The sequence below is a fragment of the Canis lupus genome, chromosome 6 (genome assembly GCF_003254725.2).
Source record: "Canis lupus dingo isolate Sandy chromosome 6, ASM325472v2, whole genome shotgun sequence".
Classification (NCBI taxonomy): Eukaryota; Metazoa; Chordata; class Mammalia; order Carnivora; family Canidae; genus Canis; species Canis lupus.
The window spans coordinates 16,984,525-16,999,490 of record NC_064248.1 but is presented as its reverse complement, the minus strand read 5'-3'; the positions used below and the strand labels follow the sequence as shown (position 1 = coordinate 16,999,490).

Sequence of the window (14,966 nt, the reverse complement as noted above, 5' to 3'; positions counted from 1 at the left end):
TCTAGGTAGGTCCTCCACTCTCCCTCTCACTCATATGCTTCTAGTACAGAGGAGGCAAGACGGGGGGAGGCCCAACACTAGGGTCCCTCGCAGACAGATGGCTCAGACTTAGCCAATTTATTTAAGAAATTTTATTGCTCAGAACCTTCCCTCCTTGGGCGATGGCAGGAACTTTGGAAACCAGCCCTTGGGGACAGAGCCAGAGGCACTAGGGTGGAGGAAAGAGTGTGGCACATTTGGTCCATTGTCTTGTGTGGGAGTATGGTGGTGTTAGGTTGCAGACTCTTCTAAGGACCCAGACATGGCCCCCTTGGCAGGGCATGAGGTCAGCCTGGCTTGGGTGAGGGCTCAGTGCCCCTTGACCTTGCCCTGCGGCTCCTGGACCTTCCGGAAGCTGAGCACAACCAGGCCCACATTGATGGCATAGGTGGTGATGCAAACGATGCAGAAATCATAGAGTACGAAGAATAGGATCCAGGCCAGGTAGACAGAACCGATAAGAGACACCAGGGAACTCAGCACCAGCAGGATAGATGCCCAGCGGGCCCGGAGGCAACCTGCAAGGCAGACAAGGCTCAGGCATGGGCTTCAGGGACTGGCCACCTCTAGAACACTGCTTTGACTTCAGGGTACCCCCCTAGACTCTGCTGGGTAAGAGTCTCTAAAATGAGAGGCTCTGATGGGCCTCACGAAGGCCTTTGTTCTCCTATCAGTTCAATGATCCCTAGAACCCAAATAGTGAATTTTCCCGCTGAGCTCTACATGAGATGAAAGAGAAGCAGTCCTTGGAGTCCCCTCAGAGAGTAACTACGGAGTCTTTTCCACAAAAGTGTGGAGTCTTAGGATCCTTTAAGAGCCCTGCTGGCTTTGACAGTACCTAAACCAAGTGAGACTTGTTAGTTCCCGCCCCCAGGTGCTCAGCCCGTCTGGGTCACCAAGATTGCCAGGGATGGGGTTGAGCTGGGCTGGCCAAGGGGGAGGGGGCCTGTCAGGAAGAGGCGGGGCCTACAGGGAAGGGGCGGGACCACTCACCTAATAACAGCTGTAAAGTGTAGAAGATGCAACCGAATATGCTATTGGATTGATTGAGGATGCTGTCCTGGCCGAGCACCTGTTCCACCAGTCCAAAGCCCCGGCCCCACCTGGTGGAGGGAAGGGCCCAGGTGAGGAGTGGTAACCCAGTGCCTTGGCCCTGTCCTGGACGGGTGATTTTCTAAAAGCCACCTAGGCTGTACTTCCCCCTTCCCTCCCCATGCCCTCCAGAGTCCAACGGTCAATGACCTCCTCGCTAGCCTCCCTTTGGCCAGATCAGGATTCCATGTCACTCCTGTCCTCCCCTACCTCCAGGCCAGGCCAGCCTAGCCATGGCTCCACCATACACGCCCCTCTTTGCATCCTAGACCTTTAATAATTCTTAAGATGGCAAGGTAGATAGAAAGTTGACCTTGCTTTTACAGAGTTACCAGAGACTGGGCATACAGTGCAGAATCTCTCCGTCCTGGTCCTCTAAATCTCCAGCTCCCTGTCCGCCCACTCCCCACTTTGTATTCGACCAACCCCAGGCCCTCATGCATAGCCAGCCCAGCCCTTATCCCCAGTCACAGCCATCCTCAAGACCATCATCAGTCGCTCTACGCTATTCCATTCCCTCTTCTACCCGGTTACCCTTATTCCTTGTTATCAGGATCTACGTGCTACTCCCCGGAATAAACCCAGTGCCCAACAACACTGTCTACACCCCCTCACCCCAGGCCCCACACTTCCATCTCCAGGCAACGACCCTTCAAGCAGCCCCGCCCCCACGGGTCCGCTCACGGGGCATCCCGATCCCAGGCTCCAGAAGCGGTTGGCAACCTGGCCGCCCAGCCGAGCAGCCCCGTTCCCCCAAGCCTTGCACTCCCGCGCGCACCTGGAGGAGAAAACGCGCGAACAGCTGATGGCGGTGCCCACGTCGCAGAGCGCACGGTAATCCCGGTCCCGGGCGCGCGCCGCCTTCACGTGCAGCGCGTACAGGGAGAGCACTAAGCCCGCGAGGCACAGCGCGAGCCTCACCCATCCCGGGTTCCCCCAGGTAGCGCTCATGTCTCCTGGTCACGCCCGAGGCGCTAGTCCGCAGGGAACGAGCCACGGAGCAGGGGCGGGGCCAGGGTGTGGCCACGCCTTCTCCCGCCCCTCCGGCGAGGCGATTGGCCTGCCTGGCCTTGCACTCCTTGACCCAATTGGTTGTTCCGGCAACCCGTTTAGGCGTGCGGGCAGGGTAGGAAAACAGGGAGGAATGCTGGGAGTGGAAAACCAGATTGGGGGACCAGGGAATTTCAGCGCACACGGCCTGCCTGGCATGATGGGACTTGTAGTCGGAGCGGCCGCAATGCCTCAAGGGAAATGGAGTCTCCGAGTTTTAAAAAATTATATTACTGCGGCTAACAGTTTAGCGTTTACGCTACGCCAAGCTGTTTTAAGCCTTGGCACATCCAAGGCTTAGGGACCGAGGGATCAGGGAATCCAGAAAACGCTGCGATCCAATTAAGAACCAGCATTTTCGCTGAAATTATTATTTCAGATACTATTAGGTCTATAATCTCCAATCCTCATAGCTTGCTCAGCCATTCCCTCCTGCCTCATCAGCGCCACCTGCAGGCCAATCTCCCTCCCTCCCTCCCTCTCCTCCGCCTCTCCCTCCTCTCCTTCCCCTACTTCTCTCACCCTTAAATTCCCAGGTCCATTACCACCGCCACACTCTTGACATTATCCTAACTTCTTTTTTCTTTTTAAGAATATTTTATTACTTATTCATGAGAGACACACAGAGAGGCAGAAGGAGAAGCAGGCTCCAAGCAGGGAGTCTGATCCTGGGATGGCGGGATTATGACCTGAGCCAAAGGCAGAAGCTCAACTGCTGAGCCACCCAGGCGTCCCAGACATTATCCTAACTTCTGTTCTACTGTCGTGCCAGCCTGGCAAACCTGAGTCTAGATCGACCCAAGGATACCTCTTTTCCAAGCCTTCCCTGGGTTAGCTGCACTCTTTCCCTTGCAGACATCACATCTAATGATGACCCATCTCTCCTATACCTCTCCTTCCTTCTCCTCTGCATTGAAACTTGCTTCTCTTTCCTCATTTTAGAAACAGTAACAAATCTCCCTTCACAGTCAAGTTTTGGGGAAGATTTTACACTTCTACTTTGTACTTACTCACTTCTTCCTTGCTGCCCACCACACCATAAGTTAGTTAGTTCCTGCCCCCAAACTCTTCCCTGACAACTAATAGCTGATGTCATCAGAATGCTAAATCCAATGGATGTGTGTGTGTGTGTGTGTGTGTGTAGTAATTTCTGCATCCAATATCGAGCTCAGATTCACAAACCCGAGATCAAGAGTCTTATATTCTTCCTACTGAGCAGCCAAGTACCCCTCCCATGGATATTTTTGAGTGCTTATCATGATTGACCTATCAACAGTATTAGTCACTATTGAGCACTCCTGCCCAGGAACTTTCTCTGGATTCTGTGATATTTCACTCTCCTGCTGGCTCTCCTGTCTCTCTGGCTGTTCCTTCTCAGACCCACTCTTCTTCCAGGGAGCATGGTCAACAGAATAATGGCTTCCAAAGATGCCCATGTTCTAATCCCAAGGACCTATGAATATGTTTGGTTCCATGGCAAACAGGAATTAAGATTGCAGATGGAATTAAGATTACTAATCTGCTGGTTTTTAAAACAGATTATCCTGTGCATCCAATATAATCACAAGCATCCTTAAAAATGATAAAGGTTGAGGGGCGAAATGAGAAAGGGTATTAGAAGAAGAGAATCAGAGAGGGGACTACAGAAAAAAGGCATAGAGAGGTTGGAATGTTGTTGGCTTTGAAGATGGAGGAAGGAGGTCATGAACTCAGAAATGTTGGGTGTCCTCTAGAAAAAGCAGAGAAATGGACTCTGCCCAAAAGTGTCTGGAAAGGAACTGTTGATATCTTGGTTTTAGCCCAGTGAGACACTTGTCAGACTTCGGAACTGCAAAACTATGAGAGAATAAAGTTGTGTTGTTTTAAGCGACTAAGTTTGTGGTAATTTTTTTATAAAGATTTTATTCATTTATTCATGAGAGACACAGAGAGAGGGGCAGAGATGCAGGCAGAGGGAGAAGCGGGCTCCATGCAGGGAGCCCGATGTGGGACTCGATCCCGGATCTCCAGGATCACGCCCTGAGCTGAAGGCAGACGCTCAACCGCTGAGACACCCAAGCATCCCAAGTTTGTGGTAATTTGTCACAGCAGCCTTAGGCCATTGTCTCATCTCCATTACCCTGTGGGGACACATCAGCCCTAGTCAGTTCTGGAAGAGAATACAGAGTAGTGTGAATACCAGAAGGTGGGAATCATTGAGGGTGTACTGCTGTTCAACAAATCATCACAAAAAAGAATGGCTTGAAATAAAAATGGTCATTTTCTTTTCTTTTTTTAAAAAAGATTTATTTATGATAGACTTAGAGAGAGAGAAAGAGAGAGACAGAGAGAGAGAGAGAGGCAGAGACACAGGAGGAGGGAGAAGCAGGCTCCATGCAGGGAGCCTGATGTAGAACTCGATCCCGGGACTCCAGGATTGTGCCCTGGGCCAAAGGCAGGCGCTAAACTGCTGAGCCACCCAGGGATCCCCTATTTTATTTTCTCTTACAGATTTTATAGGTTGGGAATTTGGGAAGAGAATTTTGGCTGAGAATGCTGGCTCCCATAGCTGCAGTCAAATGATGGCTAATGCTGGAACAATGGGAGTTTGAAGCAGCTGGGGGCTAACCTAGCAATTCTTTCTCTTTTTTTGTAGTCTCAGGATCCATATAGTCTCTCTGTATGGGCTAGTTTGGGCTTCCTCACAGCATGCAGTCTCGAGGCTACAATAGCCAGCTTTCAAAATTGTCCTGAATGAGTTCCATTTTCTAGTATTCATTTCATTCATTATGTAGTCTCTTTCTACACTAGACAGGGCTGACCTGAGCCCATAGGATAATACAGAAATTATGGTGTATTGTTTTAATGGCTAAGTCATAAAGATACTGCGGCTTCTATCTTGTGCCCTCTCAGATCACTGGCTCTGTGTGAAGCCAGTTGCCATGTTATGAGGACACTCAGGCAGTCTAGGGAATGGACCACTTAGTAAGGAACTGATTCCTTTTGCCAACAACCAGCATGAACTTGTAAGGCATGTGAGAGCCACCCTGGAATTGGATCCTCCAGCATCAGTCAAGCCTTCAGATGACTGTAGTTTTAACCAACGTCTTGACTGGAACTTCATGTGAGATCCTGAGCCAGAACCACATAACTTAGCTGCTTCTAGATTCCTGACCCAAAGAAACTGTATGAGATACTAAATGTTTATTGTTTTGAGCCGGGATGTTGTGGGGGTGATTTGTTACACAGTGATAGGTGATTGATACAGGACAGTCAAACTGCCTGCATAGCAGCTCAGGATTCTAGTACAAGCGCTCCAGGGAGTGAAGTGGAAGCTGAATCATCTTTTATGATGTAGCTTTAAAAGTCATATAGTAGGGCACCTTGCTAAGTTAGTGGAGCATTTGACTCTTGATCTTAGGGTTGTAAGTTTGAGCCCCACATTGAGCATACATATTACTTAAATATAAAATGTTTAGGGGATCCCTGGGTGGCTCAGCAGTTTAGCGCCTGCCTTTGGCCCAGGGCGTGATCCTGGAGTCCCAGGATCGAGTCCAGCATCGGGCTCCCTGCATGGAGCCTGCTTCTCCCTCTGCCTGTGTCTTTGCCTCTCTCTCTTTCTCTCTCTCTCTCTCTCTCTCTGTCTCTCGTGAAAAAATAAAAATAAAATCTTAAAAAAAATAAAATGTTTAAAACAAAGTCACATGGTATCCCTTCCACTGTAACACAAGCCTCCTCAGTTCCAAGGGAAGGAACATAGAATTGCATTTTTAAAAATATTTATTTATTTATTTATTTATTTATTTATTTATTTATAGATTTTGTTTATTTTTTCATGAGAGACACAGGGAGAAAGGCAGAGACATAGGCAGAGGGAGAAGCAGGCTCTCTGCGGGGAGCCCAATGCAGGACTTGATCCCAGGACCCCAGGATCACGACCTGAGCTGAAGGCAGACACTCAACCACTAAGCCATCCAGGTGTTTCAGATTTTATTTATTTATTTAAGAGAGAGAGAGAGCAAGTGTGCACATGGGGGACGGACAGAGAGAGAAGAGAATTCCAAGCAGACTCCACGCTGAGCATGGAGTCTGACTTGGGGCTCCAACCCAGGACCCCAAGATCATAACCTGAGTCAAAAACTAGAGTCAGCCACTTAACCAACTATGCCACCCAGGTGCCCTAGAACTCCATCTCTTGATTTGAGAAGTGTCAAAGTAATATTCTAAGAAGTTCATGTGCAGTGGGCCATTCTTGGAAATACAGACTGCCACATGGGACAGCGTTATTTTCTCCCATCTCCTCTTACTCCCTACAGGTCACAGCCTCCAACTTCTGACCTGAGCCTAGATCTCTCTCCTCGGCTCCAAACCCCATAATAGAAATACCTCTTGGATGTCACCACCTGGATGCCTCAAGGTCATTCAGATGTAATGCAATTCACCCAAAAGTGAACCCCTTAAACTTCCCCAAACCTGTTCTTCCTATGGGATTTCCCATCTTATTTTTTATTATTTCTTTTTTTTAAAGATTTATTTATTTATTTATGATAGACATAGAGAGAGAGAGAGAGAGAGAGAGAGAGGCAGAGACACAGGCAGAGGGAGAGCAGGCTCCATGCCGGGAGCCTAACGTGGGACTCGATCCTGGGACTCGATCCTGGGACTCGATCCTGGGACTCGATCCCGGGACTCAAGGATTGCGCCCTGGGCCAGAGGCAGGCGCTAAACCACTGAGCCACCCAGGGATCCCCGGGATTTCCCATTTTAAATATGCCCCCTTCATTCACCCAAGCCACTCCTCCTGGACCACTCTCTCAATCCCTGTAATCTATGCAGACCACTACTCTGGTTCAAGCTATCTTCATCTCCTTCCTAGATAAATGCAGTAGTCTCCTTACTATTCTCCTGGGTATACTTGTTCCTCATCCACACTGCAATCAAAGTGATCCTTTCAAAAAAGAATGATTGTAGGGGTGTCTGCCTAGCTCGGTTGGTAGAGCATGTGACTCTTGATCTGGGGGTCATGAGTCCAAGTCCCACGGTTGGTTTAGAGTTTACTTAAAAAAAATAATGAGGGACGCCTAGCTGGCTCAGCGGTTGAGCGTCTACCTTTGATTCAGGGTGTGATCCCGGAGTCCCAGGATCGAGTCCCACATCCGGCTCCCTGAGTGTAGCCTGCTTCTTCCTCTGCCTGTGTCTCTGCCTCTCTCTCTCTCTGTCTCTCATAAATAAATAAACAAAACAAACAAACAAACAAAACTAAAAAAAAGAGAAAAATGAGCAATTAATATAATCAACACATAAAGTATGTAGTATGTTGGTGACAAATGCTACAATAAAAATAAAAAATTAAAAATAAAATAAAAAATTGAACGGGGTGAGGGGAATGGAGGTGACTGCAAGTTTAAATAGGATGGTGAGGGTGGGCTTCATTCAGTTGACATTTGGGCAAAAGCTTGAAGGAGGGGAGAGGTAAGCTATGTGGATATCTAGGGGAAGGGTGTTCCCGGCAGAGGGAACAGCCAGTGCAAGGCTCAGAGGCAGAACATACCTGGTATGTTTAGGGAGCAACAGGGAGATGAGCCTGGCTGGAGCCGTTGCGTGTGGGGTAAGGACAGAGGGAGACAAGAGGGGGAGGAGTCTTTGGATCTTACTGTAAAGTGAGAATAGTGATCGAAACTGCCTCAGAGGGATCCCTGGGTGGCGCAGCGTTTAGCGCCTGCCTTTGGCCCAGGGCGCGATCCTGGAGACCCGGGATCGAATCCCACATCGGGCTCCCAGTGCATGGAGCCTGCTTCTCCCTCTGCCTGTGTCTCTGCCTCTCTCTCTCTCTCTGTGTGACTATCATAAATAAATAAAAATTAAAAAAAAAAAAAGAAAGAAAGAAACTGCCTCAGAGAGTTGCTCCGAAGATGAGATTAATCCAACAGGAGGCCCTTAGAGGAGGGCCGGACCAGTCTGAACTGTGACTATTAGGAACCCCGTGGGTGCATGGCCCACCTCCGCCGCCGGGTGACAGCAGCGAGTTCAGGCCGAGCGCGGCTGGAGCGCGCCGTGTCAAATGGGGTGAAGTCCTGCCCAGACTCCGGGCCGTCTCGGGCCACGCCGCGGCCGCGTGAGCGCGGGTTCTGACACCCTGCGAGCCCGGCGAGTCCCTTGCGTGTCGGCGCGTGCTGTCCTCCCCACCGGGGCCACCCACCCCTCTCCCCTCGTCCCCCACTCGAGGCGCGCCTTCCTCCAGAGCTCAGTGGCCTCCTGGCCTCGCTCCCGGATGTCGCCAGGCTGCTGGGAAAGAAAGGGTGGGAATGGTGTGCGGATGCGGCGGAAAGGAGGAAATCCCGAGCCTCAGGGAGCCCTCTCCTCCTGCGCGGTATACAGACCTCCCCAGGCTTCCCCAGGCCTGCTGGCCGGCTGTGGTAAAGGGCCCCACCTCTGCTGAAGTTTAAAGACGGCTCCGAAGATGTTCCCTGCTTCAACTAGTCCTTTTTTTTAATTTAAAAATTAAAAAAAAAAAATTTAGAAAATACATACCTACTATGGTAAAGAAAAATCTGATCAGTGCAAATACAAGTACACACACACACACACACAGTCTTACACGCTGAAAAGTCTCTCCATCAACTCCTTAGAAAAAGTAAGTTGCTTTTTCACTGGTTTCTCTGCATTTGGTTTCAACCACCCAAACACTACAGCCACAGGGTTCTAAGGAGCAGATCAAATTAAATCCCTTCAGTGACTTCTTACTGTCTCAGGACAAATGCAGACTCCTTGCCCTTGGTGATCTGGTTCTGGTCGCCCCATTCAGCCCCTCTCCTTCCTAGCCTCCACATGGCTGCCCTCAGATTTTCCAGGCTATCCTCTGTCTTGTCATGCCCTTCCCACTCCAGCTTGGGCACCTGGGCTCCTCCTACTCATTCTGCACCTGTACCAATGTCCCAGATCCTATTTGAGGCTTCCATCATGTGCAGCCTTCTTCAGGATTAATGACGCTGAAGCTTTCCTCTGGGGGAGGGAAAAAACACTCACATAGTGTTAATTCCACCTTGGCGCTGTTCTAGGCACTTGACATACATAAACTCATATATCCACACAACCCCAGAGTTGATACATCCTCATTATACCAACACAGATATTAAAGCATTCAGTTTTTTTTTTAAAGATTTTATTTATTTATTCATAGAGACACACAGAGAGAGACAGAGGCAGAGAGAGAAGCGGGCTCCATGCAGGGAGTCCGATGTGGGACTCGATCCTAGGTCTCCAGGATCACGCCCCGGGCTGCAGGCGGCGCTAAACTGCTGCGCCACTGGGGCTGCCCCATTCAGCAGTTTTTAAGTAAATTGCCCCGGATAGTAAAAGGCTGAACTGGGATTTGAACCAGCAGTCTGATTTGCCACAAATCAGTCAAAAAATGGAAGGATGGGACCACAGGGAAGGGAACCAGGTAGGGTTTGGTCTGTGTGCTTTACATCGAAGGGTCTTTCCGCCCTCTCCCATTTCTTTCCCAGGAAGCCCATTTTATAAAGCAGCAGACAGAGACCCAGGGAGACCACAGATAACTCCGAAAGAATTGTAAAGGGAGCTGTGGAATTCACTTGGGGGTCCAGGAGCCTCGAGAGGAGTAGCTGGGATGGTCTGGCTCCGAACTACAACTCCCAGGAGGCACCGGGCCCCCAAAGCCCACATGACGTCACGGCGGCAGAGGGCGCAGGCGGCTCGGCTAGCCCGGCCGGTCGACTGTTGGGCCGTTCCGCTCGGACCTCGGGCCCGGCCCTGGCCCTGGCCCCGCGGTAAGTGGAACGACCCGCGCAGACCCTGCCTGCGGAGGCTCGGCGGCGCGTGCTCGTAGCCGCCGCTATTGAGCGGGACCGCGGCGTGCGCGTGGACCGGGGTGGCATCTACCATACAGGGGGGATTCGGGCCGAACCAAGTGACCCTGCGGAGGGGGAGCCCAGACGGCGACTCCAGGGCTGCCGCTTCGGTACAGCCGGCCCCCGGGGGCACGAAGCTGTGTGCCTTGCACGCGCGGGCCACGCTTGTGGGGGGCCCGAGCCTGAAGGCACTGAGTAGGGGTCAGCCCCGCCCCCTGAACGAGGGTGCCCAGGACCACAGGGAGCGAGGCTGGTGTTTTCCGACTGGACGGGTCTGAGGATCCCCTCCCCTCCAGGCACCGGGTAGAGCCTCAAGTTGAAGAGTAGCCCGGGCAAACGAGGTTGTGCAGGCTCGGCCTGTAGGTGTTTGGGGAGGTGGTTGGATGGGTGGGTAGAGATTACCCAGGTCTGATGGTACCCGTGTCCACGTGGAGAGATGGTGCGGATGGTCTGGATTCAGACCCTTACAACTCCCCCTTCCCCGTCCACTCCGCAGATGGGAGCTGCTCCCTGGGGGCTGAGCTCGTCAGCATCCTTGACCTGCCGTCACTCCTGAAGTCGGAGAAGAGCCCCTTGCCCACCCACATAGCCCCTTGCTCCGTTTTGGGGTCGCCTCCGTCCATCCGGTCCTCTGCCCTAGCGGCTGCCCAGTCTAACAAAGAAACAAAGGAACAGGGCAGGAAGATGATACTGGCGTCCGTGTTGGGGAGCGGTCCCCGGAGCGGACCTCCACTCCGGCCCTTGCTGGGGCCTGCACTCTCTCTCCGGGCCCGCTCCACGTCAGCCACCGACACGCACCACGTGGAGATGGCGCGGGAGCGCTCCAAGACTGTCACCTCCTTTTACAACCAGTCGGCCATCGATGTGGCAGCGGAGAAGGTGCGCAGCTGGCCAGGGGCCAGTCTGGGCTGGAGTGGGTGTCCAGGGAAGGGGTGGAGCTAATGTGGTGGAGGCGGGGTGTTGCAGATACAGTGCTCAAAGCCCATCTGCCCCTCCAGCCCTCAGTCCGCCTCACTCCGACCATGATGCTCTATTCAGGCCGCTCTCAGGATGGCAGCCACCTTCTGGTAAGATTCCAGCCCTCTATTTGTGTCTTGGTTCCTGGGGCTCTGGTGCAGCCACTGAGGCCCTGTGCCTGACTTCCCTCCTTTTTCCTAGAAAAGTGCCCGGTACTTGCAGCAAGAGTTGCCAGTGAGGATCGCTCACCGAATCAAGGGTTTCCGTAGCCTTCCTTTTATCATTGGCTGCAACCCCACCATACTGCACGTGGTAAGGTGGCCTCAGGAGGTGTGGGGTTCTGGGTTTTTCTAGACAGGACTGTAGATCAATGTCCCCACTGCCCAAGGGGCACATTGGGAGATGGGACTTGGGTGGCAGAGACTTGCCTGCCATAAGGTTTCAGGGCCACAGAGGGCTCAGACCCAAGCCTTCAGAGGCTAAGGCTGCATATTTATCGAGGCTTGAAAGGCCATGATGAGGATTTAAACCAAGTGAGTTGGGGTGGCTGGCAATCTCTATGGGTAAGCTTGGTGGGTGGCTGTTCTCTATACAGTGCCCACAGCATCCCTGTGAATTCCCACACCTCTTTCTTGCAGCACGAGTTGTACATCCGTGCCTTCCAGAAGCTGACAGACTTCCCTCCGGTGAGGGCTGGGCCAGGGCAGGGTGAGGGGCTGAGAGGTCAGGACTGGAACGTCCATGCTCATGACTCTGTGGCCTGTAGATCAAGGACCAGGCAGACGAGGCCCAGTACTGCCAGCTGGTGCGACAGCTGCTGGACGATCACAAGGATGTGGTGACCCTCTTAGCTGAGGGCCTACGTGAGAGCCGGAAGCACATACAGGTCAGGGGCAGCACAGTGGGCACCCGGGCCTACGGGGGGACTTGGGAAAGGCATGGCATTTCTGAGGCTCCACTCTTCACAGGATGAGAAGCTTGTCCGCTTCTTCTTGGACAAAACACTGACTTCGAGGCTTGGGATCCGCATGTTGGCCACACATCATCTGGCGCTGCATGAGGACAAGGTGGGCTGCTGGGATCTGAGATCTACTAGGTGGGGCAGAAGGGACTGACCCAGGGTCCCCCTTGGACTGAGGACTGGACCAAGGGCCTGGGGAGAGGCCTGGGCTGCTTCAGAGGTCCAGAGATTGCAAGCATTTGGAGGCTGAGGTGTGGGTCGAGGTGCTGCTTAATCCTAACTTTCTTTCTCCTGCCAGCCCGACTTTGTTGGCATCATCTGCACTCGCTTGTCACCAAAGAAGATTATTGAAAAGTGGGTGGACTTTGCCAGGTAAGGCGAGAACAGCTAAGGGGGTGGATATCTTTGGCTGGGAAGGCTTGGGCCTGAGCCCTTGCCTACAGCAGGGATTCTCCAACGTGGCACTCTTAACATTTTGGGTCAGATTATTCTTAGGGGCTACCCTGTGCTTGTTAGGGTCTTTAGAAGAATCCCTGGCTTCTATTCAATGCAACTCCCAGTTGTGGCAAGGAAAAATATCTCTAGAAATTGCCAAGTTTCTCTGGGCATAGTTGGGGCAGCATCACCTTCATCTGAGACTCACTAGTCTAGGTTTGAACCTTTGCTCCTATCCACAGACGCCTATGTGAGCACAAGTATGGCAATGCCCCCCGTGTCCGCATCAACGGACATGTGGCCGCCCGCTTCCCCTTCATTCCTATGCCGCTGGACTACATCCTGCCTGAACTCCTCAAGAATGCTATGAGGTGGGCTGGCTGAATATGTTGGAAGGGGGCAGACAGGAACTGGGATGAGGCTGGGGTACCACCACCTACTGGTCTTTCCTCCTGCATAGAGCCACGATGGAGAGTCACCTAGACACTCCCTACAATGTTCCAGATGTGGTCATCACCATCGCCAACAATGATATCGATCTCGTCATCAGGTTTGCCCTGAGTGAGAGTTAGGCTGGGATACATGGGAGTTCCAGGCACTGTCTCTGACTTCCTGCATGACCTTGAGCCAGTAGCTGCCCTACTCTGAGACTTGGTCCCTGGTGGTTCTAAGAATGCCATGAGCTGGATGTGAGTGGATCTGGGGCCAGCTGCAGGTCCCAGAGCGCTATCCTTGTCAGCAACCGAGGGACCTGGAGTGGGGAGTTAGGGTAACTAGTCCACGATGTTGAGTTGACAATAAGTGTAAAATCCCATGAGAATGTAAAAGCAGCCAGTGGCCCAGGTAGAAAAGTGAGGATGGAAGGATGTTACTTATAAAAAAACAAGGCCCAAGGGTCTAGGTAGATCACATTCCATCTTTGGGTGGAAGGGGCGGGAAGGCAGACCTAGCACTATTTGGGAAGTAGTGAGGCCCCCCCACCGTAGCTGAGCCAAGCCCATGTTATTAACAACTTGCCAGGATTTCAGACCGAGGCGGGGGAATTGCTCACAAAGACCTGGATCGGGTTATGGACTACCACTTCACTACAGCTGAGGCCAGCACCCAGGACCCCCGGATCAGCCCCCTTTTTGGCCACCTGGACATGCACAGTGGCGGCCAGTCGGGGCCCATGCATGGGTGAGGCCCCACCTGGCCAGGGTGGAGGGCTGGGGGGATGCTCAGGAGGCTTAAGCCTCTGAAGCCTCTCTCCTCTTCCTCTGCCCATCCCAGCTTTGGCTTCGGGCTGCCCACCTCACGGGCCTACGCAGAGTACCTCGGCGGTTCTCTCCACCTGCAATCCTTGCAGGGCATTGGCACAGATGTCTACTTGCGGCTCCGTCACATCGATGGTCGAGAGGAAAGCTTCCGCATCTGACCCCACAGCCCTTGGCCCACTTGCCTGCCTAGCCTGGGCTCCACACCCTGCCAGGACCTTCTGGGCAAGGCAGGATGCCACCCTGCTCCACATGCTGCTGCATCTTGGGTCTTAGGGCCCCAAATAGATGGAATTACATGGAGCCCGGTGCCACCCCTCCTCTACAGAGGTCCCCTGCTTCCCTGCCTCCAGGCCTTGGAGGAGAGGAAGTGGGGGCCCCTGAGGCCTCCAGCACCAGCTCCGTTATTCTTGTTCCTGGGGAACCCCACCTTGACCTGCTGTTTGTTATTAAAGTTCACATTTTGAATGCCCTTTTGGGCCCCATGTGTGGGGAGGGCAGGTGAGCTTTTGTTTCCACCCTGTTTTGGTTCCCTGGGCCCTTGGGTTTAAGTAGCTTATGTCCCAGTCTCTAACTGTCCAGACAGTCTGGTAGGCCAGGTATAGAATTGCCCCCAAATCTCTTCATTTAACAAATGTTTCTGGGCCCCAGGCAGTATCAACAGCCCAAGTTGGCACAGCTTCCAGGCCTCAGTTCTGACCCTCCCTTCCTGGCAGTCACAGGTTCTGGAGGTGAAGGTTACCAGACTGGGCAATCTCCTGAGCCACCTGATTCCTGAGCTTGAGTAAGATTAAAAATACTGCCTGCCAGCTGTGCTTGCTTCTGCCAAGGAAAAGGAACACATAAGATTATACCCTGGCAGGCCCTGGGGGACAGTGGGGCCCTGGTAGGGAAGGCAGAAGGAAAGGGCTCCAGACAGCAGGTGTGGACCCAAGGGAGGGGAAGAAAGGCCTGAAATTCTGCTTGGTGGGACTGGTGATGAGGTGGCGGATTGAGGAGAGACAGGAATTGTATCTGGAGGTCAGATGCCACGTGGCGGAAACCACAGTGACCAGGATGAAAATCCTGCTGGCTGCAGCCCAGGGGGTAAGGCTGGAGTACAGCCAGGAAGCATGGGATTTATCCCGTAGGCAGCAGGAATCCATGGACAGATTTTCAGCTAGGAAGGGATGTTTACAGTTGGATTTCCTAGAAGCAGACACTGAAAGGAGGTTTATGTCCATGTGATTTGTTGAAAAAAGGCTCCAGTTAGGAAGTAGGGGGAAGCAGGAAAGGGAAGGGCAGGAGGCTAAACAAGGATGTCATCTCAGGCAAAAGTTCAGAGTT

At 52.4% G+C, this 14,966-nt stretch overlaps 2 protein-coding genes across 4 annotated transcripts; one reads left to right on the top strand and one right to left on the bottom strand.

Annotated features, from left to right (window-relative positions):
* Positions 1-116: 116 nt before the first annotated feature.
* On the bottom strand, positions 117-2,163 carry VKORC1 (vitamin K epoxide reductase complex subunit 1). 2 transcript variants are annotated; one of them, XM_025415929.3, is made up of 3 exons: positions 1,910-2,163; positions 1,033-1,142; positions 117-557 (listed from the first exon to the last, which is right to left on the bottom strand). In XM_025415929.3, the coding sequence occupies exons 1-3, from the start codon at positions 2,080-2,082 to the stop codon at positions 349-351; spliced, it is 492 nt and encodes a 163-aa protein (XP_025271714.1). In that variant the 5' UTR covers positions 2,083-2,163; the 3' UTR covers positions 117-348. The 2 variants fall into 2 exon arrangements, with proteins under 2 accessions (XP_025271714.1, XP_025271716.1); XM_025415931.3 differs by lacking the exon at positions 1,033-1,142 and having other exon boundaries at positions 452-557; positions 1,910-2,161.
* A 7,659-nt stretch (positions 2,164-9,822) lies between these two features.
* On the top strand, positions 9,823-14,112 carry BCKDK (branched chain keto acid dehydrogenase kinase). 2 transcript variants are annotated; one of them, XM_025415932.3, is made up of 12 exons: positions 9,823-9,950; positions 10,528-10,910; positions 11,030-11,098; positions 11,190-11,300; positions 11,627-11,674; positions 11,755-11,874; positions 11,957-12,055; positions 12,248-12,321; positions 12,627-12,755; positions 12,845-12,934; positions 13,405-13,563; positions 13,657-14,112. In XM_025415932.3, exons 1-12 carry the CDS (start codon positions 9,845-9,847, stop codon positions 13,799-13,801), a joined length of 1,533 nt encoding a protein of 510 aa, XP_025271717.1. In that variant the 5' UTR covers positions 9,823-9,844; the 3' UTR covers positions 13,802-14,112. The 2 variants fall into 2 exon arrangements, with proteins under 2 accessions (XP_025271717.1, XP_035574269.1); XM_035718376.2 differs by lacking the exon at positions 9,823-9,950 and adding an exon at positions 10,351-10,372.
* The last annotated feature ends 854 nt before the right edge of the window (positions 14,113-14,966 follow it).

What these genes read in the sequence shown, in the direction of transcription:
- VKORC1 (XM_025415929.3), bottom strand. Translation starts at nt 2,082, where the DNA reads ATGAGCGCTACCTGGGGGAACCCGGGATGGGTGAGGCTCGCGCTGTGC. An exon ending in TCGCGCGTTTTCTCCTCCAG is followed by an intron (nt 1,143 to 1,909) that starts GTGCGCGCGGGA and finishes TCCCTCCACCAG; the next exon opens with GTGGGGCCGGGGCTTTGGAC. An exon ending in CACTTTACAGCTGTTATTAG is followed by an intron (nt 558 to 1,032) that starts GTGAGTGGTCCC and finishes TCTGCCTTGCAG; the next exon opens with GTTGCCTCCGGGCCCGCTGG.
- BCKDK (XM_025415932.3), top strand. Translation starts at nt 9,845, where the DNA reads ATGACGTCACGGCGGCAGAGGGCGCAGGCGGCTCGGCTAGCCCGGCCG. An exon ending in AGGATGGCAGCCACCTTCTG is followed by an intron (nt 11,099 to 11,189) that starts GTAAGATTCCAG and finishes CCTTTTTCCTAG; the next exon opens with AAAAGTGCCCGGTACTTGCA. An exon ending in AGCTGACAGACTTCCCTCCG is followed by an intron (nt 11,675 to 11,754) that starts GTGAGGGCTGGG and finishes TGTGGCCTGTAG; the next exon opens with ATCAAGGACCAGGCAGACGA.